This window comes from Dermacentor variabilis, chromosome 6, assembly GCF_050947875.1.
Source record: "Dermacentor variabilis isolate Ectoservices chromosome 6, ASM5094787v1, whole genome shotgun sequence".
Lineage (NCBI taxonomy): Eukaryota > Metazoa > Arthropoda > Arachnida > Ixodida > Ixodidae > Dermacentor > Dermacentor variabilis.
Genome location: NC_134573.1, coordinates 25981599 through 26009429, shown reverse-complemented (window position 1 = coordinate 26009429; position 27831 = coordinate 25981599). Strand labels below are relative to the sequence as shown.

Sequence of the window (27831 nt, the reverse complement as noted above, 5' to 3'; positions counted from 1 at the left end):
CAAGTTTGGCTTACACTGCGTACACACAATTAGCTTGGATTCGATTGTAACGTCAGCTGGCTACCTAGTGCATAATGGAAATCACTATGCAGCTGTGCTGCATGACACATTTAAGTTTTTTTTTTTGTGGTTAAATTTGGAAGGGGGGGGCAGTTTATTGGGAAATTTTGGGCTGTGTCCATACATTCAGGAGGATTGGTCAGAATTCGGGAGTCCCCGGGACAAATCGGGAAAGTTGACAGGTGTGTGTCTGTCGGTGCTTGCAGCAGACCACCAAGAATAAGAGATGGGAAGAAATTGGAACTTTTTGAAACTTTTATCGGGCATTAAGCAATTTATGTGCTATCGCATGGTGAAGATATATTATCCTCCTATCTGCTACAGATATCTTTCCACTAATTAGACTTTCCTTTTTGTTCCAACATGGCTGAACAGAATCAACATGAGAAATTTCTTAAGTGCCTGTCAAGGCCATACAGAAAACAAGCTGGTATCCTTTTTTGTGTGGAATTTATTGTTGCATACAAGCATTACAAACTGCTCAGTGTGCAAAATCTTTCCATGCACGCATACACACACACACACACACTCACGCAAGAAAACAAAATTCAGGCTTTTATACAAGTATTTTTGAACAGCTTTAGAAGTTGTTCTCTGAATAAATCATCAAAATTTATGCACGTGCCTTACACAACAGCTTCTTGTAGTTTGGGCGTTAGCATGTCCTTTGACAAACAATTAACTTGCCACCATGCATCGCATGCATATTACATCCACATAACGATACCCCAACATTTTGCACACACAATTTGCTCACCTAGGAACAAATGCAAGCTTTCTACATTGTGCCTCCAGTGTTGGACTTGGGTGAACCATGCTCACACGTTAATCTGGCAAGGACAAGCTATGGAGTTCGCAATGTCAGGCTATAGCAGCAACCTGAACGATGCTGCAACATCCTCAGCAGTGATCCTTGTGGAGTGGCACAATGACAGCAACAACCATCCTGCATTTCGCTGCACAGCTATAATCCTAGCCTAACATGCTAAAATTGAAATATATTTAGCTTCTCTGCAACTTTCTTCAACCAGTGCCTGCTTTCAGACATGTGCAGGTTAAAAAGTCCATCCAGCAATGATTCGCAAAGGCAACACATGGCATTAAGGGGCTCTGCAAGCAAGATTCGAGGCGCAACTCAAAGTTCTTCCAGTCTTCAAACGTTGTCCAGCACACCGTGCCAAATCTAAAGCTCAGGCAGAACATCCGACATTGTGTCAACAAAGCCACACAATAGCAACAAAAGCTAAGGAGGACATTTTAATGTGTGCATGACGAATGGCTGCTGCAATGTGTAAGGTCGTCATACTTTTCACCTGAATACAATCGCCTAAATTGTGCAGTGATAATGCGGCATGCGGCAGTAACTAAGCATGTCACATGTATAAAAGCTTTTTCACTTTGGAAAAGTCATCTTTCTCTTTTTCAAAACACTATTGTTGTCTAGGATAACAAACACGGACGTGTCACCCGGAGCAGGAAGACACAGAAGTCCTATGTACATGTGTGTATATCTACAACTAGTTATCTCTGCCGGTTTTCATAGAAACGAAAAGAAAAAGGGGGGACAAAGGCACAGAGTGGCTCACAAAACGAGAAAGCCTAATTTTGAAAGCATGACAGAATCCACAAGGCAATGATGAGACGAATGGCATGACCGACAAGTTAGGGACACCAGGCGACAGTATATAGGCTTGCCCCAATACAAAGGTGGCACTTCAAGAGAATGTCCCAAGACCACTGGGAGTGGCCCCTGTGGTGCGTGCTAAAGAACATGGGAGCTCGATTCATGCATCAGCTCAGTACACTCTGATGGCACATGGTATATCAAAGTAGAAAACTGCTCAACGCGTTGTGCACTCCAAAGTAAGTTGGACAGGCTCTCCTGTCCTCAGGCTGATGTTTAAAGCACATGCTAGGGTGCCAGCTCCACCATGGCAGTCTGGAGTGTTAAAGAGGCAGACGAAAGTTCTCCTACAGGTTTTGTACAGCTCTTTGTTCTCTTTTCCGCAGGGAAGTTACCAGTAACTTCTATGCAGCCTTTTTTTTTTTTCAACATGTTCAAAACACTCCACAAGAGAGCTGCACTTAATAAAACCACACAATGCTGGTGGATCTGCCAGGCTGCACTTCAGACTGCTTCAGTGTGCAGCTGCTTTGCATTAAGCACAGCCCCAGAAGATTCAAGGTTGCAACTGCAATGGACTATAGAACAAAAGGAACGCCAAGCACACTTTAAAAAAATTGAAATATATTAACTAAATTTAAGGTTCACATGCCTCAGAAAATGCTGACAAGCCAGCAAGGCAGCTGTTGCTTGCTGTGCCAATTTTCACTGCGGGCTTCTTGACCTCTAAGCCTTAAATGGCCGACATATGGCAGCCACCTTGCCGATAAAAATTCCCTCCTAACAGGAGAAAAGAAAATACAAAACAAGACTGACCAGTAAAACTACAAATATGAGACGGTTGAAAAAAAAAAAAAAAAAAGAAAAACAAGAGGCAAAACACTAAAACAAAAAAAGAAAGAGAAGGAACGGCAGCAGCTTACCGGGAGACAAAAGTTCACTGGAAATTACCTGTGTGGACAGGTGGCATCGACTCTGTCCACTGTATAGTCAACCACAAAATTCATGGACCATGGGATGCAAGAAAACGTTGAATTCCTGAGCAGCCTGCAAACGTAGGTAGTAGTACCGCACAGCACAGTTGTTTGCATATGCTAGTAGGCTGGAAATGTAATACTGGGCTGCATTCCGAGGATGCGAAGATATTCAGCTTTTTCTCAGATAGCGCGGCCCATGAACTTTTACGTTTAACTGTACTTGCAAACCCTTCCTCTACAAGCTCCCTCTTCGGTAGATTTTTGTCCAAGGCTGGTTAAGAGAAAACGAAGAGCACGATAGTACATAATTCAAACGTCGTTAACACTTAGGCAAAGATAACAACTGCTGCAGAAGTCAAGAGCAGCAAAACGTTGAGGGGAATGAAGTAATCATTTTGCTCAACAAAGAACACAGCTAGCACCACACCTAGTTCCTTTCAGTGGAACAACTGGTATAGGACTCCTCCATAACTGTGGCTGTGAAAGTTCAAGTCAATACAGTGGAACTTCATTAGAACAAAGTGGCATCGGACACAAAAGTACTTTTCTTGTATTTGATGATTCGTTATAACCGTGCTTGACATATCAGGCTTCAACTTTAGCAAGGCACTGGCTGCTGCTACAGGCACTTATCCACACAGCATGTCTTCATTTTAGAACCAGTGTTCTTGCAAGGTCGCTCAACCTTTTGTGATACAACCAACCACAGCTCCCTTTTCTTTCCATGTATAATGTCTACAGTACTGCAAAATGGTTGTTAGCCAGGCTTGTTGGTACAACAACATAAGCAGATGACCTGGGCCCTGGACACGGGACCGATGTTGTCTGTCCCCTTAATCTTATGTCCTGTTTTTGCTGTTTGCTATATCAACATTACTTCAGGGTACAAGAATACAGCCACAGATATTTCTAGCAACACACGTCAGTTCGGCCTACATCTTCAAACATGGTACTGCATTCTTTTCCAGAATGCGGAAATGCGTGCCTGCATGTTGGCCTTGCAGTAGTACATGCGTCAGGACGTCTGTCAAGTTGGGGTGCATGGGCAATGGCTGCCACAAACATTTGGCAACGCAAAGCCGACACCACTGCCACAGCACTGTCAAGTTTGCACCGATTCTCGAACCCCTACCATGTGAACGACACTGCAGAAGAGGCGCTGGATTCGCAAACTGCATTACAGGCTCTGGTGCTCCTACAATTAAACGCACAAAATGCTGCTAGTTGTACCGGTACCAGTCAACACCGCCAATTCGGGGTATGCAATAGGTCTGTCAATACAAGTGACAGCCAGTAACAACGCTGCTCTGATGACGCAAGTACTGCTGGCCGTTTTTCGATGTGCTGCATCATCATCTCGTAAAGGACGGGCGGGAGAGGAGGAAGGACAGAAGGGTGGCCACTTCAGTGGTGGTTGTTGAGCTCGGCCGGCAGGGACGTGGTGAAGGTGGGCGTCTCGAGCTCCTCGTGTTTGTTCACCTTGGTGTTCTGCTGCAGCTTGTAGTGGTTGATGATGTCCTGGTCAGCAGGACACGACTGGGTGAACGCATCCAACTGGTACATGTGACCCATGTAGCCCCACAGTGCCGACAGCATGCGTGGGATCTCGAAGTCCGCGAAGTACTTGCCTGCAAAGGGAGAATAGTCACCTCAGAACTTAAGAGTGTTAAATAAAATTGAGGGGTTTTATGTAGGGGCGTACAAATAATCAACCATCATCGAACAGTCTTTGACTATGGGACCTCCTCCTGCATACTAAATACTTGTAATTTCACCCAAATTCTAACAATAAATTCTGATTCTGATTCTGAACCAAACATCTACTATTCAGTTTTTCGAATATTCGAGGTAGAGACCTGAGCAATGCCACACGTCATGCGAGTGCTTCACTTCGTTGTTTTTGGCAAAAATCGAGCCTAATCAGGCATCGATGACTAAAGCTCATAGTTTTGAGCCAAATCAACATATATCTACAGTCCAACCTCAGATTTTCTGGTCGACCAATTTTCCAGACATGCCCGATAATTAGGACTCCTTCGCAGCACCGTCATGTATCCCATAGAGCCAATGTATAAAAATGTCTGAAACTTTGGATGCTCACACCCTTTGCTGTCCAATTTGACGGACTTTTTACCCCTAATCACAGATACGAAGCAGCATTTGTTGCACCACCATTTTGGTCATCTCTCAGCATCTCTCACACACCGATTCTGCTGGCTGTAGCCAGCCATAGCACTGCGTCCAGCATATTGTATGGAAACCTCAAACTAGCCCTCTCGCACACCAATATGTTGGCAGCCCTGGCCAACCTTAGCTATGACCATAGCCTTTTGTGTTTATCCATGTTTGGTTAGTTCTGCGATAGGTCGACACCCCCCTGCAAAAAATGACCCTGGCCCGCCTGCAGCATTTGCTCAGACAGCCAATCAGAGGCTCTGGTACCCTTGTCGTGCAAGATGGCGCAAGCGCGAGTTGTCTCGCTGCTATTTGGGTTCATTGACGAGACATTCGTTTGAGGGATCACCAGCCGTTTGTGCGCAGGCGCGAGTAAGAGCGGACGCGGGAGAGAAAATCAGGGGCTTTTGTTACTTCAATATGACTGCCTAGACACTACAGAGGAGGTTTCTTAGCGCGTGTTGTAGGCATTTGTCTCTACGCGTGCCAGCAATGCAGACTGGGTCGAGTTTGTTGACGCTTGGACGCTGGCTGCAGGCGTGCTAAAATAGGTGAGGCAGCAGGCACTAATATACGATTTGGCGACCGCTGTGTTGAACAGACTGTCTCGCACCTGCGGCACTTGTGCTAAGTCAGCCATGAGGCAGATCATAGCTTTGTCGTGCCTTATGGCAATGTACCTTGTAAATAACATCACAGATGTTTCTGTGGGAGTAGTAGCGACCGTAGTAGAGCCCGGGTTGCATATATAGAAAATCTAGAAGGCAGAGCACCTTAGCAACCACGGTTGAACGCAATTGGCTGAAATGCTGCCAGTGACGATGACCGACTCAGCACCAGCAACGCAGGCACGAAAAATTCTGTCAGACATACCTTCAGAGGCAAAGTTCTGACTGGTGTTGCAGCAGCTGCAGGGTGTGGTAGTGCTGAACTTAGTGTCCCAAGTTGGCGGCTTGGTGTAATTATGTTTACTCAACTGTGTTTTTTACCAACTGTAACAATGTGTCACTATTTCGCATTATTGGCGGCACTTACAGGACACCAAAGTGGCAAAGGGGGCACCAAACCTAGAATCTGGACTGGTCCGTGGGTTGGGGCTCGCCGAGGCCTGCATGTGCCAGGGTTGTATAATATCGGCTGTCCACAATAGCAGACAGCCAATTTTTTATGCGAACACCCCCTGGCACGCTTAAGCTCCTACGACCGCAACCCACGGGCCGCCCTGCTTCCAGCTTTGGTCCCCCCGCTACACCATGGTTTCCCTAGAGATCCTGCGCTGCCTGCTTTATTATAACTTCAGGTGCTCTCCTGAGGCCTCCTCCGTTTGCCAGTTACATGTGCCCTCCTGGAGCAGTGCTTGTAAAATATCAAATCTATCGTCGCAATGAAAAAAGTGACCCGCGACTTATACAACACCAGTCAGAACATTGCCTCTTCAGACACAGCGATCACCAAATTGGGCGTCCGTGCCCACTGCCTCACCACGCCGGCAGCCAGTGGCGGAATGTAAACAAACTTGGCCGCACTCCGCAATGCCGGCATGTCTAGTGGACAAACGCATACAGCATGCGCTAAGATACTTCCTCCATAGGGCCTAGGCAGTCATATATATTCAAGGAGCAAAAGCCCCCATATTTTCTCTCTCATGCCTGCTCTACTCGGGCCTACGCACAAACGGCTGGCGATTCTTCAAATGAACGTGGGTTCATTGTGTTTATGCCTTGTGGGCTTTCTCCTGCAGTATTGCCGTGATGAAGCGGCAGAATTTGCCTTTCACTGTGAGGCTAGAAATCATAAATCGGGTCGAATGCGGTGAGAAGTCGGACGCCCCGCAGAGCGCATGAGTCAAAGGGGCACTCTCAGCACGATTTGGAATAAGGGGGAGATTAGGTCTAAAGTGGACAAACTCGCGACCTGGTGCTCGTGGCGCCAGACATGTACGCACGGCCGTGTACGAGTGGTTAATTCGAAATTGCTTCAGATGTGCCGGCTTCCGCGTGCCCGGTGATGATTAAATTTTGATGAGTGAGACAAAGCCGTTGCTGGTGTTGCCGAAGTTTGGAGCGAGCTGTCAGAATTTCCGGAACCCGTTGACGAATCAACGGGAGACGAGTTAGTGAGTGCAGATGGTGTCGCGACCACGGGAGAGCCCAAAAACGAAGACTGCCGACGACGTACCGAGCACAAATGAAAGTGTGCGCAATGAGGAAAGCCATGACTGTCCTTCGCCCACATCCTCCGACGTGATTGGTGCACTTGCTCTAGTCTGGTGCTTTTGCGCGAATGTAGAAGGCTGTGGCCTCAGCTGCTCGGACTACTTAGACAATGTGGGGAAGTGCGCGCATCGCAGGCAGCGAAATTGCCCAAGCAGAAGAAAATGCAGGACTGTTTAATGCGAAACTAAATTTCATCAATAAAGTGATCTTATAAATGGTATGTGCTTTTAAGGCAACCAATTCTTTAGCAGGCTTATATTAAATTATGCACTATATCAAACTGATAGGCGTTTTCTTGCGAGTTCTATATTGCTGGGTTCGACTGCATGGGTGGCTCAGAAATTTTAGAGTCACAATGACCTCAAGTTCAAAAAGTTGTGCAGAGAAAGCAGTGCTGTCGATTCAGTGGTCGTGCAGTACTGGAATGGAGAGCTACAGTCTTCGCTGTATTTGTTTGCGTCTGAGAACATTCTAAACTGCGATGAAACTGGATTGTTCTACAGAATGCTCCCACAGAAAATGCTTGCATTTGCTGGTGACCCCTCTCATGGTGGCAAACACAGCAAGAGCGACTGACCGTCTTTGTCGGCAGCAACGTGTCGAGCAGTAAGAAGCTTCCGATGCTCGTCATAGGGAAATCCAAGAATCAAGGGTGTTTTAAGGGGGAACCCTACCTGTTCAGCACGAGGCTAATAAGCAGGCCTGGATAACACAGCGGTTATTCAAAGTGCACATTTGCAAGTTGGGAAGAAGGTTCAAACAGCAGAATCAAGAAGTTGTGCTGTTTGTGGACAACTGTGCTGCACAAGCCACATAGAAGACCTAAAAGCTATACACACATGGAATTTCTGCTGCCGAACACTGTTTAAATCCTGCAGCCAATGGAACAAGGCGTGATCTATGACCTGAAGCTTCTGTAGAGACCATGCTTGCTCACACGCATGATGCTGTGCTCAGACAGCGGTAAAAGCTACACAGTTGACCTTAGGTCTGCTATCTGCATGCTTGTGCACTCATGGAAGGCAGTTACACAAGAGATGCTTCGCAACTGCTTTCGCAACGAGGGTTTCACACTCAGCAAGTTGTCTTGCTGGAGAGAATGAGTATGTGCAATAAATATCCTTCCATGGACTTAGTGTTCGACGACCTGTGCATGGCTGGTGTTTTGATTCCAACTGGGATAACTGTTGAAAGATTCGCCGATGCCGACCAAGATCTCGGTGTGCGGAGTAACAGACGAGTCTGTGAAGAGACGGTGGATTCGGATGACTTCGACAATGAGAATGAAGAGCCAGCACCAGCACAGCTGACGAGCTCAGAGTTGACGCGAGCAGTGCTGATGTCATCAGTGTACAGCAATATCCTGGCTGAAATTGAAGCAATCATCATCGCATTCAAGTGGGACATCGTGCAAAAGAGGATCGATTTTTTCGCGCCACTAAGGCGGTAACAGGAAGCGTTGACCCAGCTAACGATAGTGTCGGCTACACCGATGGCACCTGTGCTGCCAGACTTTAAAAAAATTTTATAACTGGCTCTTTTCAGAGCCACCTCATAGATGGATTGGCAGAGTTATGCAAGTTTGATATTCCGTCCTTGACCCTCTCCATCCGAGAAATACCTACAGAATGGTGCATTTTCTGCATGCGTTTTTTTTTTTTTTTGGACTGCTCGATTTTATGGATGTTTCTGTGGTCCCTTGGAAATTCGAAAAATCAGACGTTGACTGTATTTGGCATTCGCACACTCCGTTTTACGTGCCAATATCAATGTGATTGTGAAGCACGCTGTAGTGGTATACTCCAGTTTCCTATTGAACACCGGGGGTTCTTTAATGGGGGACGTGGCTTTCGCATTGTGACAAATGGCAAAAAAAATTGATTTTTTTGTAAATCACATTGTTTCTATAACTCTTTCTATCTGATTCCGAAATATCATGCCTATAAGCCATGTAGAAGTGCTCTAAAAAAATTTGTTTTATCAGCCAAGGTGGTGAAAAATATAGCAGAAATCAAGAAAGAACAGCGTTTTTCAAGCCACAATATATCTGGAACAGCACAACCGAGCACAGCCATCTTGGTCCCATTGGAAAGCGCATTTCTCAGTCTTCAAATTTGCCGCTTCAGCTATCTCCTCCGTACAGAAACAAGCACACAAAAAGCAAATAATTTAAGGTCGTGCCAGAGTCTGCGATAGGCCGCGCCCGCCACATGACTCCAGCATGGTTCACCATTGGCCCGGCACTCGCGTCATCTGCTCGGCTCTTTGCCCCTTGCCAGCCTGGAAGTCTCCACTTGACGTAATCTCGACGTGTCAAAACGGGCGCTATGTGGCCATCACTGTAGCATGGCCAATCCCTACGCTTATGGATGTCTCAGACCTGCGGCTAAGCATTCCGAGCATCGGCGATGCCGACTTCGCGACCAAGATTCACAAGCAGAATCCTCGGACATGCGGCTAGGCCTTTCAGCACTGTGTTTCGGAATTCATAACCATACACATCGCACACGCAATTCCCGTGCCGCAGCTAAGCATTTTGCACATAGGAGTCTCCGACTCGTCGATCAAGCACATCGCGCGCGGACATCTTGGACCCTCGCCTAAGCATTTTGTGCATCGACGCTTCCGACTACGCGACTAAGTACATTAAAGGGACACTAAAGGTTACCAGAAACTCAAGTTAAAGTGGTAGAGCAATGTTCTAGAACGTCTAAGGCGTCAATATAATCGCGAACAGAGCTTTAGTAACCGAGAAATTGAGGTAAATGCATGACACGATTTGAGACCCCCCAGCGACATTCCGGTACTAGCCCGATGACGAAAGGACTCCTCATAATTTGTGTTACTAATACTTAACTACTCATATTAAAAATATAATTTCATTCGATTATAAGACGGAAAAAAATGCTACTTGTCTACGTCTATTCGATTCTAAGAAAAAATAACATTTTGACGTTACCCTTCAGTAATATGGGTGTTCGAAAGGTTTCGTTTTCGCTCGACTCTGCGTGCTCGACTCTGCGCCGCGCACGCTTTGGAGCTTCAGTAGTTTCGTTATCGCGTCATGCTGTGAGGGTTCTGCTGGCTCGCGAAACTTTCATTTGGAACAAGCAGCGAGAATGCCACGTCCATGTGATGTCGTGGGAAGCCCTCGTTGCCGCCGTCGTAGTACGCAACGACGCCGGCAGTGCGAGCCCTCAGCAGCAGGTCGCGCTCGTCGGTGCTCAAATTGCTGAAGTTGAGCCCACCATCGCGAGCCAATCTGTCGGTGTCAGGGTCCATTGCGACGAGCGTCGAAGTTAGCGTCATAGAATGAAGTACCAGCTTATGGGCGCCTTGCGCTGGAGTTTGAGGTATAGTAGAGGAGCCTGGTGGCGGTGCGGGAAACGACATCTGGGTCGTGCCAGCTTGGGTCGTATTGAGCCCTGGCTGTGGCGAAGCACGTTTCTAGGCCGAGTTTTGCGTCGATTCGCACATTTTTATGCCCTGTTGCGAGTGCTAAAAGGCTCGTCGCTTCTCACAGACCACGCCGCGAGCTCGCCGCAGCCTATAGTTTAACGAAAACGGACTCTCCATGTGCCATGGGACGTAATGTGGGACGTAATTCGTTCCTCCTTCCGCTAGCCACCATACTCCCGCTTTCGCTCTGCTGTCGGCTCTGTCTTGGCTCTGTTTCTGGCCGCGCGTTCGCGTTTTGCGCAGAAAAGCCGTAGCGCCGTCTGCGGACGCCGTTCTACTCACCGATGGCGCAACGTCACTGCGAGACCATGATGTCAGTACTCCTCGATCGGAGGGCGGGCGATTTGAACAGCGCTAGAGGTACGCGGACGCTTCAGAACGCATTTTCTCTTAAAATAAGTCTGTCCTTGGCACGAAACAAGCGTTTCGAGGTTTCTGTGATGGTATTTCAACAGTCCACGTTGACTTAATAGTAACCTTTAGTGTCCCTTTAAGCGTCGACTCCTCGGACTGTGAGACTAAGCACATTGAGTGACGCCTCCTCGAGCCCAAGACTAGATTACTTTTACATTTTTATCGCACAAAAAGGGACGAGGGACCGAAGTACAACACGGACACAGCGCTGTGTCCGCGTCGTACTTCTGTCTCTCGTCCCTTTTTGTGCGCTAAAAACGTTTAAGTTATGGAATACCAATATGCCCAAACCAACGCTTTTTCAAGACTAGATATTTCGCGAGTTGGCACCTCGATCTGCGTGACTAAGCACATCGAGCACCGACTGCTTGTACCTGCGGCTAGGCATTTCGCGTGCCAGCACCTCGAACCCGCAACCAACCATATTGCACATTCAATCTATTATCATATTGTCACAATAGCTTGTAACAATATCTATCATACCACCCCTTCATAAAAAGAACTTCATCATGAGCTCTGTTTACTAGGCCCCTTGGGCTGGCACAGACACCTGGCTGCAGAAGTGATCGAGGCATCATACAAAAAAAGAATTCTGGAGAGCACCTAGCAGCTGCATATCTATCACTGGCTCTCTGATCCTAAGTTCCACAGCCATTGTCAGGTGACGACTTGGAAGGCTACTGACTTTCAGAGCCTTCATTCATTAACATGGTCAATTCTACGAAAATAAAAAAATGCCTCACTGATTGTACTGGAGACCGCTATTGATCAGGCAGCCTGCAGGTACAACACTGGAACTATATTCATGCACACACAGAGTACTGCACCTCGGTTTGAAACTCAGGCACCATGCTCTTTGTAGAGCAGCAGCAACGAATGCCATCAAAAAAAAAAAGGGGGGGGGGATGAAGGCACACCAGACCAGAGGCCACATGTACCAGAAGCCCTACATCACAAAACGCTAGAAAGACTACAAATTTGGTGCGTTTTAGAGGACTGAAGATGAGGTGAAACAGCTGTTTTCTCAAAACTGTTTTCTTTTTCTTTCTGCTCAGTTTCTGGAGCTGATTTCTTTGTTACCATCTAACATATTTTGACTCGATTTTCTTTTTGTCATGTTTCTTGGGCTACATGCAGGTCATGAGATTCTCACTTTCTTATCTTGACCGTTTGCAAGTTTACGACATGGCTATTTGTCTACTCAGAAAGTGGGCTTGATGCGAGGGTAACAAAAAATGGCACTGCAAAAAAAAAAAAAAAAAGGAGACATGAATGTCAAGACCTTTAGCACGCATTTAGCTATGCAGTCAATACTTAAAGGGACACTAAAGTGGAGCAACAAATCAGTTTAGACTAATAAAGTATTGTTTGAGAACACTGCAGGCAGTCATTCCTATAATGTCTTGCGCAATGACAGATTAACTAGAGGCAGGCGCGTTGCGCTACCCCCCTGTTAAAGAAACCACTAAAATACGAGCCCTTACTGTCATTTGAAGGGCATGAAAACGCTTGGTGTCAACTATTTCTCGGTAATACCGTATTGTTAGTGGGTGTCATCTATAGGCCTCCTGGCAGCTCTGTGGAATTCTTTGAAAGCCTTGATAATTACCTAACAGCGTTAAGTAAGAAAGCAAGAATAATAATCACTGGTGACTTCAATTTGCCTGGTGTAGATTGGGAGGCAAGAATCCCAAGTTCCACTGATAGGATTCATGCAGACAGTATGTTAGAAACAATGGCTAAGCTCGGTCTTATTCAGGTGGTCTCGTCTCCAACGCGAGTATGTGCGGCAAGTTCCGACGACGGACTTATTGTTTCTATCCGAGGGAACGTTTGATTATGAAATTGATGTGGAAAAAGGAATATCTGACCACAAAGCAGTAATTTCGTCTCTTAAAGTCAGCAATAAACTCTTAATTAAGAAATCGGCAAGTAAAGTATTTGATTTTTTTCTAGCTGACGACACATCAATTCTCGACCGCTTAGAAATCGGTGTTGATGAAATGCCACATCATGAAGACGTAAATGGGCTCTGGAGTCATTTCCTAGGAGTCGTAAATCATTGTTTGCTCAAATATGTTCCCCAAAAAACAAAAAGGACTGATAGGCCAAACCCATGGATTACACGACATATTATTCATCTAAAACGGCGACTGCGCCGTGCACGCCAGAGAATTCAAAGAGACGCGACAGCTATCGGTAACCTCAGAGCGCAAGTGTGTAGCGAGATAAAAAAAGCTAAAAGCTTTTTCCTTTCCAATACGTTAACAAAATATATGCAAGAATCGCCGCAGAAATTTTGGCGATACATGTCAAGGAGTAGAGACACAATCGAAGCCGTTCTTGTAAATGGTATGTCGTGTTCTCAACCCTCCCTCCTTGCTGAAGCATTTAACGAGTACTTCTGCTCTGTATTCACTTCAAAGGATGATAGTACTGGCGTAAAACACTCAGACATGAATCTTTCCAGCAACAATATTGTTATCACCAAAGAAGGTATAATTGCTGCCTTGCTAAGACTAGACTACAAAAAGTCACCGGGCCTGGATAAGATTCCAAGCGCTTTTCTTAAACGTTATTCTGAGTGGGTGGCATGCTTTCTCGAAAAGCTTTTTTCGTCATCGCTTCATAGCGGTATTATACCTACTGACTGGCTGACGGCCAGGGTGAAACCAATTTTCAAATCTGGAAGCAAGCTTGCCATTGGGAATTATCGCCCAATTTCTATTACGTGCACAATATGCAAGGTCCTAAAACACATAGTTGCTAAGGAGTTAGTTCAGTACATAGAAAATAATCTTTTCTACAGTAAGCAGCATGGCTTTCGAAGAAGTCTATCAACACAGCTTTGCTGAGGCAGTCAACTCGAAAGCGCAAGTTGACGTAATTTTAATTGATATGTCAAAGGCATTCGATAAGGTCTGTCACAGCAAGCTGATCAGCAAGCTTTGTGACTTTGGGGTCAACGAAAAATTATTAATTGGATTCAGGCATACTTGACAAATAGGCTGCAATTTGTTGAAATTAATGGCCAACACTCCCAAGGTTTACCCGTTTCTTCTGGTGTACTGCAAGGGTCTGTGTTGGGGCCGATATTAGCCTTGATTTACATTAATGATATAGCCGAGCATATCGATACTAGTGTTGAGGTTCGTTTATTTGCGGACGATTGTACATTGTACTGCCCAGTGAAATCAATAGATGATCAAAAATTACTGAATAACTCCTTGGAAGGAATCCACAATTGGTGCTCCAAATGGAATATGGAAATTAATGCTGAAAAGACTGCATGTATGACTGTCTCGAACAAGAAAATACCACTGTGTTTTAATTATAGGCAACAAACAAATAGCCAGCACGACAAAACTAAAGTATCTTGGTGTCACCATCTCAAATAACCTCAATTGGAAGAATCACGTAAACAACATATGTGGATCTGCTCAGCAAAAACTTGGATTTTTGAAAAGAAAATTGGCGCATGCAATGCCTGCAGTTAAACTTAAGGCCTATACAGCTGTTGTACGCCCTTCTTTGGAATATGCTAGTGTTATATGGGATCCTCACCAGTGATATCAGATTAACCAACTTGAACGCATTCAGAGACTTGAAGTACGGTTTATATTTTCAGCGTATCGCAAAACACAGTCCGTAACCGCTTTGCTCGCTAGGGCAAATTTATCGACACTGGCAACACGCAGAAAAATCGCACGACTGAAGTTTTTGTACCAGCTCTCTACTAATAAATTTAACTTAGATCAGTCGCGCTATTTGTTACGTCCTGGCAGAGTCTCTCCCCGTGTGAATCACCCTTATGTTTTAATGCCTTACAATGCCAGAATTGATGTTTTTAAATATTCTCCCCTAGTTAAGACAACTGAAGACTGGAATGGCCTTGATGTACAGATTTTTGATGACACGATGACTGTACAATCATTCGAACGGAAGCTGGAAATGTACCTCTCGTGATGTATTTATTTTGTTTCATTGCTTGATGTGTTGACAAAATGTGTCAATCCTCCCACCCTGTACCAGACTGAAAAGGGCTAACAGTATTCGAAAAAAAAAGAAAACTTCAAAGTAGTAGTTTGATTATTAGATGAGAAAATGACGGTCGAAGTATCAGTATTCGAATTTCGCAGTGAAACCCCAACGTCGGTACGTCAGTGTGACGTCGGGGATTCCAAATTATGTTTTCGCATTTGGGCCACGTTGGCTGGGTAAATGTTCCCGAAGCTTGCCATGTTTATGATTTGGTTCCTTTAGGACACAATGTAGTCAATCTGTACCACTATATAAATAAGTAGGCCCTAGAAGATGCCATCAAAATCCATGACGTCACAGCGACCAGATGCGGGAATTTCAAGGGGTGTCACCACTTGTCTCTCATTCTTGCGATTTTTCTGGCTAACCAAGTGTCTTATCTTAGGGATAGTGGTGCTTTTGGCGTCCCAGAGAGGTACTTTACTGATACAGAAGAAATAATTTTTCTCTTTAGTGTCCCTTTAACATATCACGTCTAAGTTCCCGAGGCTCTACAGAAAGTTTGAGGGAGAAAAATTCTGCTCAATATATTTCAATAAGATGTTCTCAAGATATCGCTCTGAAACTTTTATGGAAGCATCAGGGAGACATCCTAAACATCTGTGCCAATTTTTATCAAAATCCGTGAAGAAATAAGGAAGTTGATTTTCAAAGCCACGTCCGCCCTTAAAAAGACACTAAAGGTCACTATGAAGTCAAGTTGAAGTGATAAAACAATGCTCTAGAACGTCTAAGGCGTCAATATAATCGCGAACAGAGCTTTAGTAACCGAGAAATTGACATAAATGTATGACACGATTTGAGACCCCCCAGCGACATTCCGGTACTAGCCCGATGATGAAAGCACTCCTCATCATAATTTGTCACTAGTACTCAACTACTCGTATTAAAAAGATCACTTCATTATGTTATAAGACTGAAGAAAACGCTACTTGTCTACTTCTATTCGATTCTAAGAAAAAAAACATTTTGACAATGCACCACTGCTGTGGGTGTAGATGGTGTAACTGCACGTTTCAGTTCAATTAGTTTTTTCTCGCCAAACAGGTTCCAGTGAAATAATGAACAATGTCATCAATAGCGATTGAGACGTGGGCTAGTAGGCCGAAGTTAATTTATTCAGCAGGGGAGCCACAAAACTCAACTCCCGGCAGCAAGAGTGGTCTTCTTGAAGATTGACGCATGCGGTACTAGCGCTTGCTGGTTTCTCTAGCTCTGGTCAAACATCACGGGAACGGTCGGAACAACTTGTGAGACAAGAAGGAAGTTATCCTTGGATGAGGAGTTTGGCCCACAAGAGATTTATGGCTTGGTACCCATTTTTGTGTTGTGTTTGTTTTATTTGTGCTACACGAACTTCATGCATCGACCAACTAGCCTGAGAGCATCTCATAAGAAGCCAACAAACACTGACACCAAGGACAACATAGGGGAAATTACTTGTGCTTAATAAATGAAATAAAGAAATTATAAATTAACGGAAATTAAAGGGGATGAAAAAACAACTTGCTGCAGGTGGGAACTGAACCCACAACCTTCGCATTTCGCATTTCTACTAGGACATGTATATACCCAAGAAAGTGGATGGGGAAACAGCACCGCGGTAGTTCAATTCGTAGAGCATCACACGTGATATGCAAAGGTTGTGGGTTCGGTTCCCACCCGTGGCAAGTTGTTTTTTCATGTACTTTAATTTCCGTTAATTTATATTTCTTTCTCATTTATTAAGCACAAGTAATTCCCCCTATGTTGTCCTTGGTGTCAGTGCTTGTTGGCCATCTTATGATATGAATAATAAAAATCGGGACCCTGGCTTAACCCCCTCTGCTCATTTACAGCCTGACAGCAAGTTATTTGAATATACAGGGCAAGTTGAACTCGGAGCCTGTGTCCAGTCAGCATACTGCGCTACATGCTAGACGACTCGACTGCTATGTTTCGTGGCCTGGGTGCTGTGAAAAGCCATTGCCCAGCTTCATCATTGGCCAAATTGGTGCAAGGAGAAAGAAGGTGCTCTCAAAACTATGCAATGCGAGATTGTCAGCAGCTCTTTTTGAAACAACATATGCTTTGGTATGGTAGTGAAATGGGCGAGGCCTAGCAGCACCCTTGGCCCCTGCTTGGCACCGAGCTGACAGCAGAGAGTGGCGACGACCCACTAGTGCAGTCACACGAGAAACTCTTCGTTAGCTGGCCGGGCGTTTGTTTGTTTGTGTTTATTGACAAAACAATGCTCAAGAGTGGTTTGTCTTGGCAGCAAGGAAAAAGGCGGCACTAAAAGCCACCTGACTAGGTTTTTGACACCAGAGAGCACGCGCAGCACACAACATGAGCGCAACATGCTTCAAATCACTGCAAAATGTCAAACACACACAAATAAAAATGCATGTACAGAGTATCAAACACGATAAAGCAAGAACGACAGAATTAGTCAACACATTCATGATCAACAAGACAGAACTATTAAGGCCAATGGACTACAATTGGATTTGAAGAGAACAAAACAAATGTACAACAAAATTACAACTGTTGGAGGAAATACATTTTAGTTTTCTGAAGGCAAGCAAGGAGGGAGAACTCTCCATTGTATCTAAAAACGATGGATAACAATTCAGTAGGTTCGGAATTTGCCATTTTAATAATTGCACCCCGTATCTAGTTCTCATTTTAATCTTTACAAAGTTTTTATTTCTGAAATAATATGGTGCCTCCGTATTTGCATATGTATGAAAAAACAGCTCACGATTTGCTTTTAATTCGAGAAATATCAATTCCAACAAACGCTGCTTATATAACATTTCTATATGAAGTATCCGGTTCTCGGCAAAGTATGGGGATGTATGATCACGACTAGATAAGTTTTGAATGAATCGTATACTTTTCTTCTGCGTTATGTATAGTCATTCCAAATTATACTTTGATGTAACCCCCCAAACTAGTAGACAATATTGTATACGGGAATGTACAGTACTAAAATAAAGTTGCCGTTTTAATCTTATTGGCAACAACGTCCGAAATCGATTTAGCGTTCTAATTGATTTAGCAATGATACTTTTTATAAAATTCACGTGACTTGTCCATCAAAGATTTTCATGAAATATTACCCCTAAAAACTTGTATTCTGAAGCCTGCTCTAATGGACATGATTTAAACGTTATAGAGCTATCAAGGTGAACTGGTTTATTAACGGATGAGAAGACAATGTATTTGGTTTTCCTAACATTCAATAAGAGTTTATTTGCATCTAACCAGCAGGACAAATTTTGAAGCTATAAATTAACAGTACGAGTGAGAGACGAAAGGTTATCATATGTGAAAAAAAAACATTTGTATCATCGGCGTAAAGGACAATGTCTGTGGTCTGGGGGATGTTGACGATATCGTTTATATACAGCAAGAATATTGTTGGTCCTAATATAGATCCTTGCGGAACACATAACTTATGAATTCCGTATCCGACTGTACATTCTTAATTACAACGAACTGAGTACAGTTAGTCAGGTAACTTTGCAAACAGTATGGGATGTTTAATAGAATCGAAGGCTTTGTTAAAATCTAGGAAAATGCCTATTGTATACAGTTGATTTTCTATATTAGTTACAAGTTTTTCTCTGATGTTTAATAATGCTGACTCCGTCGATTTACCTTGTTGAAATCCGTACTGATATTCGGATATTAGGTTGTGCTTACATAAATGCTGAGAAATTCTGGAATTTATAACTTTCTCTGCTATTTTGGAAAATAGCGAAAGTACTGATATTGGTCTGTAGTTAGAAATACAGTCAAGAGGACCACCTTTATGCAGAACTGAAACCCTAGCAACTTTCATTTTATCCGGAAATATTCCCGTCAACAAAATAGTATTCATTAAGTGGCAAACTATGTCGGATAGCAAATCTGAGACCGCTTTAATTGGGGCTGCTTTAATGCCATTGAAACCACACGAAAGATTACTTTTCAGACTTAACTACAGCAGCAATTTCAACTTCGGTAACCGGGTAAAGAAATAAGGTTTGTGTTCTGTGTTCCATATATGTTTCAAAATCCTCACAGGTGGTCCCTTCCGACGCTCCAAAAGTCAAACAGTGGTGGTTAAACTCATTAGCGAGAGCCTTACCAGTTAATCTCTGCCCATCTATTTTCATTTCTTGAGGGACGTCAGTTCGCGTTTTCCGTAGTAAGTCTTTGATAGTGCGCCAGGCTTTCTGAGGGTCATATATTTCGGCAAATTTACTAGCATAACAAGAAATTTTGGACTTCTTAATATCTGAGCTCAGCTTATTTCTGATCTTTTTAAATTCTACAAGCACTGCCAAGTCTCTGTTATATAAATTTATGGAAAAGTTTATTTTTTTCTTTTATTCGACACAATAGCTCTCGGGTTATCCAAGGTTTTCTTGCTTTCTTACATTTCTTAATTATCTTGATCAGAAACGCACGATCATATGCTCCAATAATTTTATCAAGAAATCCATCATAGAGGTCATTAGGATTAGTCGCTTGCATTAATCTACCCCAGTCTATGAACAATACAAGTTGTCGATACAACAATACAAATTATCAATACAACTCGACGTTATAGGCCTAACAGTAATGCTTGTAGCTATGGGTGTCACCCTATGCACCAAGCGTTTCGGAGCAAAATAGAGAGACATACGGTCACTGATAGCAGTAGTAAGTACACCAGCATTAATATCGCTTTTATCAAGATTTGTGAGGCATACGTCAATCAGAGTCTCAGAAGTGGCCGTTATGTGCGTGGGAACATCAATAACATTCGAAAAACCATTTAACGATATAATATCGACAAATTCTGTAACTAAATCCGTTTGGTTAAAAATGTTTCTATTGAAATCCCCTAAAATAATTACTGCCGATGTGAAAGATGAAAAATACTCCAACATTGGTTAAAAAAAACGGTAAAATTCTAAGGATCCAGAGGGCGGGCGGTAGATAACTCCAAGTGTGAATATGTTAGCTGTGATGAAAAGGGACTCAAAATCTGGATTAACAACAGAGTATTCGGGTATAACATTATATGAAAATTCATTTTTGATGTAAAGGGCCACGCCACCACCCCTCCGGCTTTTTCCACACAGTGCCTCGCAATTGTAGCCATCGAGCTGTACGGCATCCCAGTCACAAGCAAACCACGTTTCACTAAACGCCAGTACATCGAAATTGCGGTGCACAGAAGACAAAAAAGAGTGCAGTTCTTCCTCTTTAATCCTTAAGCTCTGCGCATTTAAATGGTAACAAGAAAAAAAACTTGATTGCTTCTGTTGCACAGATACAATGTTGCGGAAAGATGCGATATCATGATAACGTTGCGCAGCACAATGTTGCGAAAATCTTCCTGCTAATGCATTCATTCTTTAAACAGGGTGAACTTTTGCACTTTGCACATGTGGCTGGAAATAATAGCGCACCGCTGTGCACACACATCACTGCAGCAAAGTATGTTGTATATGCCTCGCCTAGACATACTAGCCCGAAAATTTTGTCCATCGTAGCCGACAGACTGTTAAAGCCGGACTCGTTACAATCGCAATTCGTTGCATTAATAATGCAGGCAGACCAAACTTAGAAAAATAATTTGTTAAACCTGAAAGTGAGCTGTATGCATATCCGCCGTCCTCAGATGATCCCAACTATACACTTGAGGCAGCTGTGCCGTTTCATTTCACTCTAAGTGTGCCCAGTAGCAGACACAGTGCCGCAATGCATGCATAAGTCGGCAACACTCACCGGCCACACGGATGTGCTGCAGGCGGGGCATGAGCTCGCAGTCAAAGCAGCACATGGTGTCGCCTGTGAGGAAGCGGTAGCCCCCTTTGCGCAGATGAGCATCGATGTTGCTCAGCTGGTTCAGCAGAGACTTCTTGGACTGCTCGTCCCGACGCGTCAGCATCAGCTTGAATTTCTGTCAACACGCAGAAGGTACACTGCTCTTAGCCTGAGGAACACAAGAGTCCCAAAAAAATGCAATGTGATTTACAGGGCTGATGGAAAAAAAGTGCTTCTGTTTACCACAGCTAAGTGCCTTGGTGGCCTGTGAAATGCAGCTGTCCCTCACTACTTCAAACTTTATTCAATCGCTTTTTGTACAAAACAGAAGGATGCTAGAGAAAGAACTGCAGCTTGACTGAGTGCTGCTTCCTCCCACTACTTGGAAAAAAAAAACGAGACACAAATACACTTAACTGACAGAAAAAAAATGCACTTCAAGCTTACACAACAAAAGAAGCAAAGCACGTTATATGAAATGGTTAGAAAACTACAGAGGTGGAAAGAACAGTGAGCGATTGAAAATAAAAAATAAAGGCAAGAATAAAATATACCTAAATCAAAAGTAGCGTACTTATGACAAATGACAACTGGTCTACACGAACTAAAATTGCACCCCAAAATTACACCTAAAGGACCAGAAAGACTACATCAGCCTGGTCCCAGCTGTGACCGCAAAAAAAGCATGCTCTGGTATACTTCTAATGGTGCACACATTATGCAGCGAGCCCGCATCAGGGCATTTGAGGTATTGGCTCATACTCATAAACTGATCGTTCAGATCCCCATTTTGCATGATGACTTCCAGTTTTCTACAGGTGTGAAACACATGCCGCGACATATGCAATAAATGCCACAGAGGGAGCACAATGCCTTGATTACATCACCTTGACTAATCTAGCACAACATATTCAGAATGTGTGCTCATATACTGGCTGCTCCCAACTGATATCATCATGGCTGCATGCTAAAGAAGCTCTGCTTGTTCACTCAGAATGCTTATAAATGTTGTAAGTCCCATTAATATACAACAGAGTTACCGACCAATTATTTGGAATTGGCAAAGATCACCTAGCAGTTTGAATAGTCTAGAGTGAAGTCGCCAGAATGTGGATTCACCAAAAATGACGCATATTCTTCACAAGTGATGAGGAAAGCATGGCAATACATTGCTGCATAAAGATACGTCTGCATGTGAGCTGGTCAACCTGTATTTCAACAGTCATGATGCTGCAACAGATAGGTTGCCGTCCCCTGGAATCCCCGGATGACCTGAACCAGAGGTCAGCTGTGCTCAGCTATGAGATGAACAAGTGCAGGTTTCCTCGGCAACTGTCCTGCGTTCTCACTACATCATGGCACTCACCAACGCAGCGCTTGACACCATATTTTATTTTGCCCTGTTCCGAGGGACTGAGGGACTCGTACAGCAAGGCTGTTCGGGACATAGTACCTATTTAACACTTTCCTGTCCGCACCTATACTTGTCGATCACATATTGTCAATTATTTAAACTTAAAAATTTTGTTGCACTTGGAACACTTCTGGACAGCTAGCACCATCCGGTGCCTAAAAGAGGAACTATTTTTTACTTTTGCATTTGTGTCTTTTTTTCACTGCCGGGGGATCTTTAAAGTGCCTTTTAGCCGCACGTGACGAGCGCTTGTAGCCTCCGACATGGCGTCGACATTGCGCTCAGCTGCCCTTCGAAAACAGCGAATTTCCATGGCTTCAGAGGAGTCCGAGCCATAATTTCGTGATGGTGTTAGCAGCATCGACTCGCAAGATGATTTTGATTCATCTGACTTCAGCACAGACAGCAAAAGTGCATCCCCGGCACATCAACAGCTATCCGCCGCTAAGTTCCTTTTTCTACTCCAAACCGTTGCGTCGCGGCCACGCTCAGATATACCGTATTTACTCGCATAATGATCGCACCTTCTTGGTCAGAAAAATTGATGCAAAATCAGGGGTGCGATCATTACGCAGGTTAAATTTCCCGCGAAAAGAAAAAAAATTTTTTTTCGTCCCTCGTTTGCTGCGGGACACTAAAACAAAAATGGCGGCCGGCGGAGCAAGCCGAACGAGATTTTTTTTTTTCTTTCTCCTGAGTAGATTACGTGCATTGAAACAGTTTCTTCCATATCAGTAATCAGTAATGTTAATATCGACAAGTTTGCAGCAATAACGTAGCGATGTCCATTTTGAGGTGACAGAAACAGATGGGCGTGCTTAGCTGCCAGTAACATAGAAACACATGGCCGGCATGCTGCGGAAACTGCAGCATCTGTCTTCTCTACTATCCTAATACGGCACGTTTCAGCTAAGAGTGGGCGAATATCTTAGCTGTGTTACAAGTGTCGGCGTATGAATAGGGTACACTTTTGACGTATCAGTGTAAACGTGGCTACTATCGTTGGTGGCTACTATCGTTGCCGCTCGCGATTTGTTGCGTGTCCACGAGTGCAGATGAGAATAATTGAAAGGCGCCTTTTTTGTTGCTGATCACAACCATTAAAAATACTACACATAATAAAGACAAGTTTGGTTGCAGCTTTTTTTAGTCATGGAAGTGCGGAAAGTGATGAAAGTAATGAAATGAGGCATCTACTTAAGAATGTCTGGTGCGTGCAGACCGCTTGGTTTGTCTTGGAAGAGTCGTCTGCGTAGCATTCGATAGATGGTAAGCGCGATCAGTATTAGCTAGACTTGGCACACGACATGTTGCTGTGGCAAGTTCCGGGTGCGATCATTACACGGGAAATAAAAAAAAATCGAATTTTGACGACAAAATGCAGGGGTGTGATATCATTACGCGAGTGCGATAATTATGAGAGTAAATACGGTAGATTTCCGGTGTGTTCTAACGGTCACAGTTCTTACCTCCACTTCTTAAAATCACCAATTTCACAAATTTAAATAAAGAACAAGAAAAAAGAAAGGAAACCTTCAGCGGCAAAGTACATTTGGTTGATTTTTGCAACGGTAAGGCAAGTTTACTAAATCTTGCCCCGTGTCATGCTTCACTAAATAATATCCACTTGAAATACTTTAATGGTTGAGACTGCGGAGGCATTTCGCTCTTGTTCACTGCAAGCCCTTGTGAAGTGCAGGTTTGTGCATGCAGCCTTGGCAGTCCATAACTGTGCGACACCATCGTATGGGCTGCAGTTTGAAGCTTTCTGCTTATATGCATGCTTTTGCCGTTCCATCCACTAGGTACGCAAACTGTGCAGGAGTTCGTGGTGTAGTTATCACCCACCAGTCTACCAACCAGTCTACCAGTGCAACCAGTCTACCCTTAGCGCCACCAGTCACACTCGTTCGCTGAAAAGAGCAACTGCTCCAAGCACACTGGCGGCGAGATTTCTGTGCTGGTTTGCTACTTTGGTCGCTAATTTTCGCCATGGCCGTGCATACACTAGGCCTAAGCAGCATCATTTTGTTAGGATTCAGCAGTGAAAGATGTGATTTTCTTAGTAGCAGTCGTATGGCACATTTAAAGGACCTCTCAGCAGGCCCAATTGCAAATTTTGGTTATACACTGGAAGATGTAAGGCACTGTCAAGGGAGCGCTTTACAGCAGACATTTTTTGAATCAGTTCAGTATTGCAGGAGATTGAAGAAACAGCTTTCCGAAACCACGCTGCCAAAAGATGCACGTCACTGTAAACAGAGGCCCTTTGCCTCAACTAGCATCAGCAAGCAGGATTACATCCCTGCATTCTCTCATACAGCAAAAGCTCGTTGATTCCCAGCTTGGTAATTCAAAATTTCGGATAATTCAATGTGGCCGCAGTGGTCCGTCCATCGAGCGAGAAGTGTTCATGTTACCTGTGCGCACTTGACACCATGCTTGTTCATTTAGTTAGTGAGTGAATGTCTGCAATTTGCTACCGCAATGAATGCTTCGCCTTTGGGGTGAAACTGCAACATTTTTTCTCTGCGTCATGCATTGTTGCTCTGCGCAGTCGGCACGACGAACGGGCAGATGGAGCTGTCTCGATGTCGGGCAAATCGGACCGCGTTGGCCGCGTCCAGTTATGTTGGCTGTGCCGTCGTACATGTTCCTCTTTGAGTCCGCGTCTACGTAGCGCTCTTTTGTTCAAGTATGCAAAACCAACTCGCCCACATCAAGCTTCTGGCTGTGCCAGTGCTTCGAACTACAGACGTTCATGCCAACGTGATGTGGCATGTGCATGCACGCGTTCATGCTACATCGGACTATATACGTACCTTAATTGAGCTATCTTTTTTCTCCGACTTTCATTAGTTTGAATTTTGTAAATTTTTGTAGCATCCCTGCGGAATTCAAATTAACGTGCCTTTACTGTACTGTAGACTAGGGTTGTATCGGATTCCCGTGAGGAGCCCCACCATTCTTTTTCTTCTCTTGCTGTCTTGCTCCGCGGCACATTTCCAGTGCCAGCGCTGCACCTTGTGCATTGGATTGTATGATCAACTGAAGTCACATACTGTGGTTGGTGACATTTGAGGAACGCGTCTTGTGTCTAGGCATCTGTGCGTGTGACCTCGACTCTCTCGCTCAAGGTGCAGCTACCCCGAGCCAAAGAGTGCACAGTATTCTGTTTGAAATTTCGACAGTTTTCATGCCACACAGTCGTTTCATACTTTGCGAACACGATTGCCACTGCATGACCTATGAACCACGCTTGTTTGTTTGCATTGTCCAATATTGGCGAGGGCCTTTGAAAGCCACGAAATTGTCTCGTTAATGAAAGTGCCTTTGGGGACACATGGCAACCTGAATGGTGGCAGTTTTGTTTATGGCCACCATGTTGCAACATGGTAGCTGCTAAGTAAAAATCGGATGCCCCTGCTAAGTAAAAATCGTGATACAAACTATATGACATCAGAAATATCAGTCGCTGTCATACATTTGTAATACAGAACACATGGCAGTGCCTCATGGAAAAAAAAATTTATTGCAACTATATTCCCGAACAGAGGTACGCTTCAAGAACTAGAGCTGTCTTTGAATATGAGTGAGCAAAATCTTAATCTCAAAATTTAAAAAGCTTGCGTATTCTAAGACAAGAAAGGCTCAGTGCAAAAGGCACAGTGACAACTTACAGTGTTTGCACGAGGACACAACAAAGAGGCAGTGAACAAGCGAGCAAGTGCGATGTGATAGATTGGAGACAATCCACATGCAGTGGGGTGGAAAATACTGAAAAAAATTCACTAGAGTACATCGCCAACTGGTTTGGTATTCTACGACATCGTTTGGCAAGGCTTGGCTCAGTTCACCATGCTGCAACGCCGCCAATGAAACATGATAAGCTGCTTTTAATAGTGAGGAAAGAGTACTTGAATAGTTAGTTCTGGTTTCGAAAGCATGAGCAGCCCTTTTGGCGCATCTGGGTGCAGATTTCTTTTATTTAGCCAAAAGGTAGTAGGGTTTGCCTCTTAGTGCAATTAGTCTAGCACAACATCTCTGCACTTAAATAATCCAGACTTTTAGAAAGTCCCCATGAAATCTGAATGACCAGTAGGCAAGTGTACAGCACACCATCTGATCAGGATTGGGTAGTACGGTTTATATATAACAACTTCACACACACATCAATTACAGGCCTTTTAAGTGCACCCAAGCTGCTAACTCAAAGAAATTGAACTTTGCAGTTGAAATTGCTGTACCATCCGATTAAAAGCTATTACAAAATCAGCACCTCATATTTCTTTATTTTCTGTGGGATATGCTACTAAACAAAGGCACACACTAACAATCACGCCTTTTTAGAGCCACAATAACTGTTTTAAATATAGTCTTTTTTGTCAGGGCACTGACTGGGCTCAACTCAAACATTGTTGGGTTACAGCCCGCCCAGAATATTTTTACATTGCACATCAGCCAGAAATCTGTTTTGATTTATACTTGTTCACCTGATGACATGCAATTGATCGAAGGACCTTTTGTAATGCTACGATGTGTCCTGTATCTAGGTTTTTCTTTAAATTGTGTAACTCCACCCTGCAAAAACACTTTTTGGGGGACCACAGAACTTATAAGTAAATATAAAAGAGTGCATAATGATAATCAGGCAGAAGCGACTGCAGGCCAATTCTTGGCCAAGACAATGTACGCAAGGTATATGTGGCCACAGAGACTCACGCTGTAAAGGTTCTCGATGACAGTGGCAGTGTCCTTGTCCTGCACAAAAAGGTTGTGCCCACCAGGGATGTTCTTCATGATGTAGCGCTCAATCTTCTCATTTTCCAACACTGCCTCGCCCCCATCAATCAGGATCGGCGGTGGCGTCGAGTCAAAGTTCGAGCGGAAATCAGGCGGAGGCTTCAGCATGTCCACTGTTGTCACCTGCGAACATGCGTCCCACATTTCTTTCTAGGGCACAAGCTCCTGTGTCCATCAATCCAACTGCACATTTATTACCAAGTGTAGCATTCTTACATCTGAGAGCTAATTTTTCCAGAACCCAATAATGCCTGAAAAATGTAGTTACCAATGAGTGCAGTAAGGGATGTAGCACTGCCTCCGACATATGCAACGGGGTAGAGTGCTACTTGATGTTTTCTGCCCACACACGTGGACTCCTTCACAAACAGAAAATTTTTACGACATTTATTTTAATATATATACGCCGCATAAATCATTGTAGAACCAGTACATCTGCTGGTTCCTCTTAAGAAGTGTAACATCAAAATCTCGCATTGTAAACAAAACCGTTACACTTTATCCTACAGTCCACCACTTGAAGTGCACAGTCAACCACAAAAGCTTAGGGACCACAGGATCTCAGAAAACTCAATTTCTGAGCAGCCTATAACAGTAGTCAGCAAAACCGAACATCACCATGCTGTTGTTGTGCCCATATACCGATAGAGGCTGGAAATGGGAATACTACGCTGTGTTGCGAGGTTGCGCAGATATTCAGCTTTTTCTCAGATTTAGTGTTAGGCAAGATTTTGTAGTTGGTTGTGCACCTAATTAAAACAGCCATCTGGTACTCAAGACACTTTTTGCAGATTTGAAAACCTCTTAGGACCACTTCAAATCTTCACAGCCCCAGCTGCATTGAAAGCTGCTGCGGTTGAC

General features: G+C 44.0%; 1 protein-coding gene across 1 annotated transcript in view; it reads right to left on the bottom strand.

The window, feature by feature from the left end:
* Window positions 1-493: 493 nt before the first annotated feature.
* Window positions 494-27831, bottom strand: part of Clic (chloride intracellular channel protein 5) — an 89908-nt gene continuing 62570 nt past the window's right edge. Inside the window, exons 3-5 of the mRNA XM_075694886.1 lie at window positions 26890-27093; window positions 20715-20889; window positions 494-4289 (exon numbers count right to left, since the gene is read on the bottom strand). Of these exons, the coding sequence (XP_075551001.1) occupies window positions 4066-4289; window positions 20715-20889; window positions 26890-27093 (603 nt within the window). The 3' untranslated portion in view covers window positions 494-4065. The remainder of the gene's footprint in view (window positions 4290-20714; window positions 20890-26889; window positions 27094-27831) is intronic.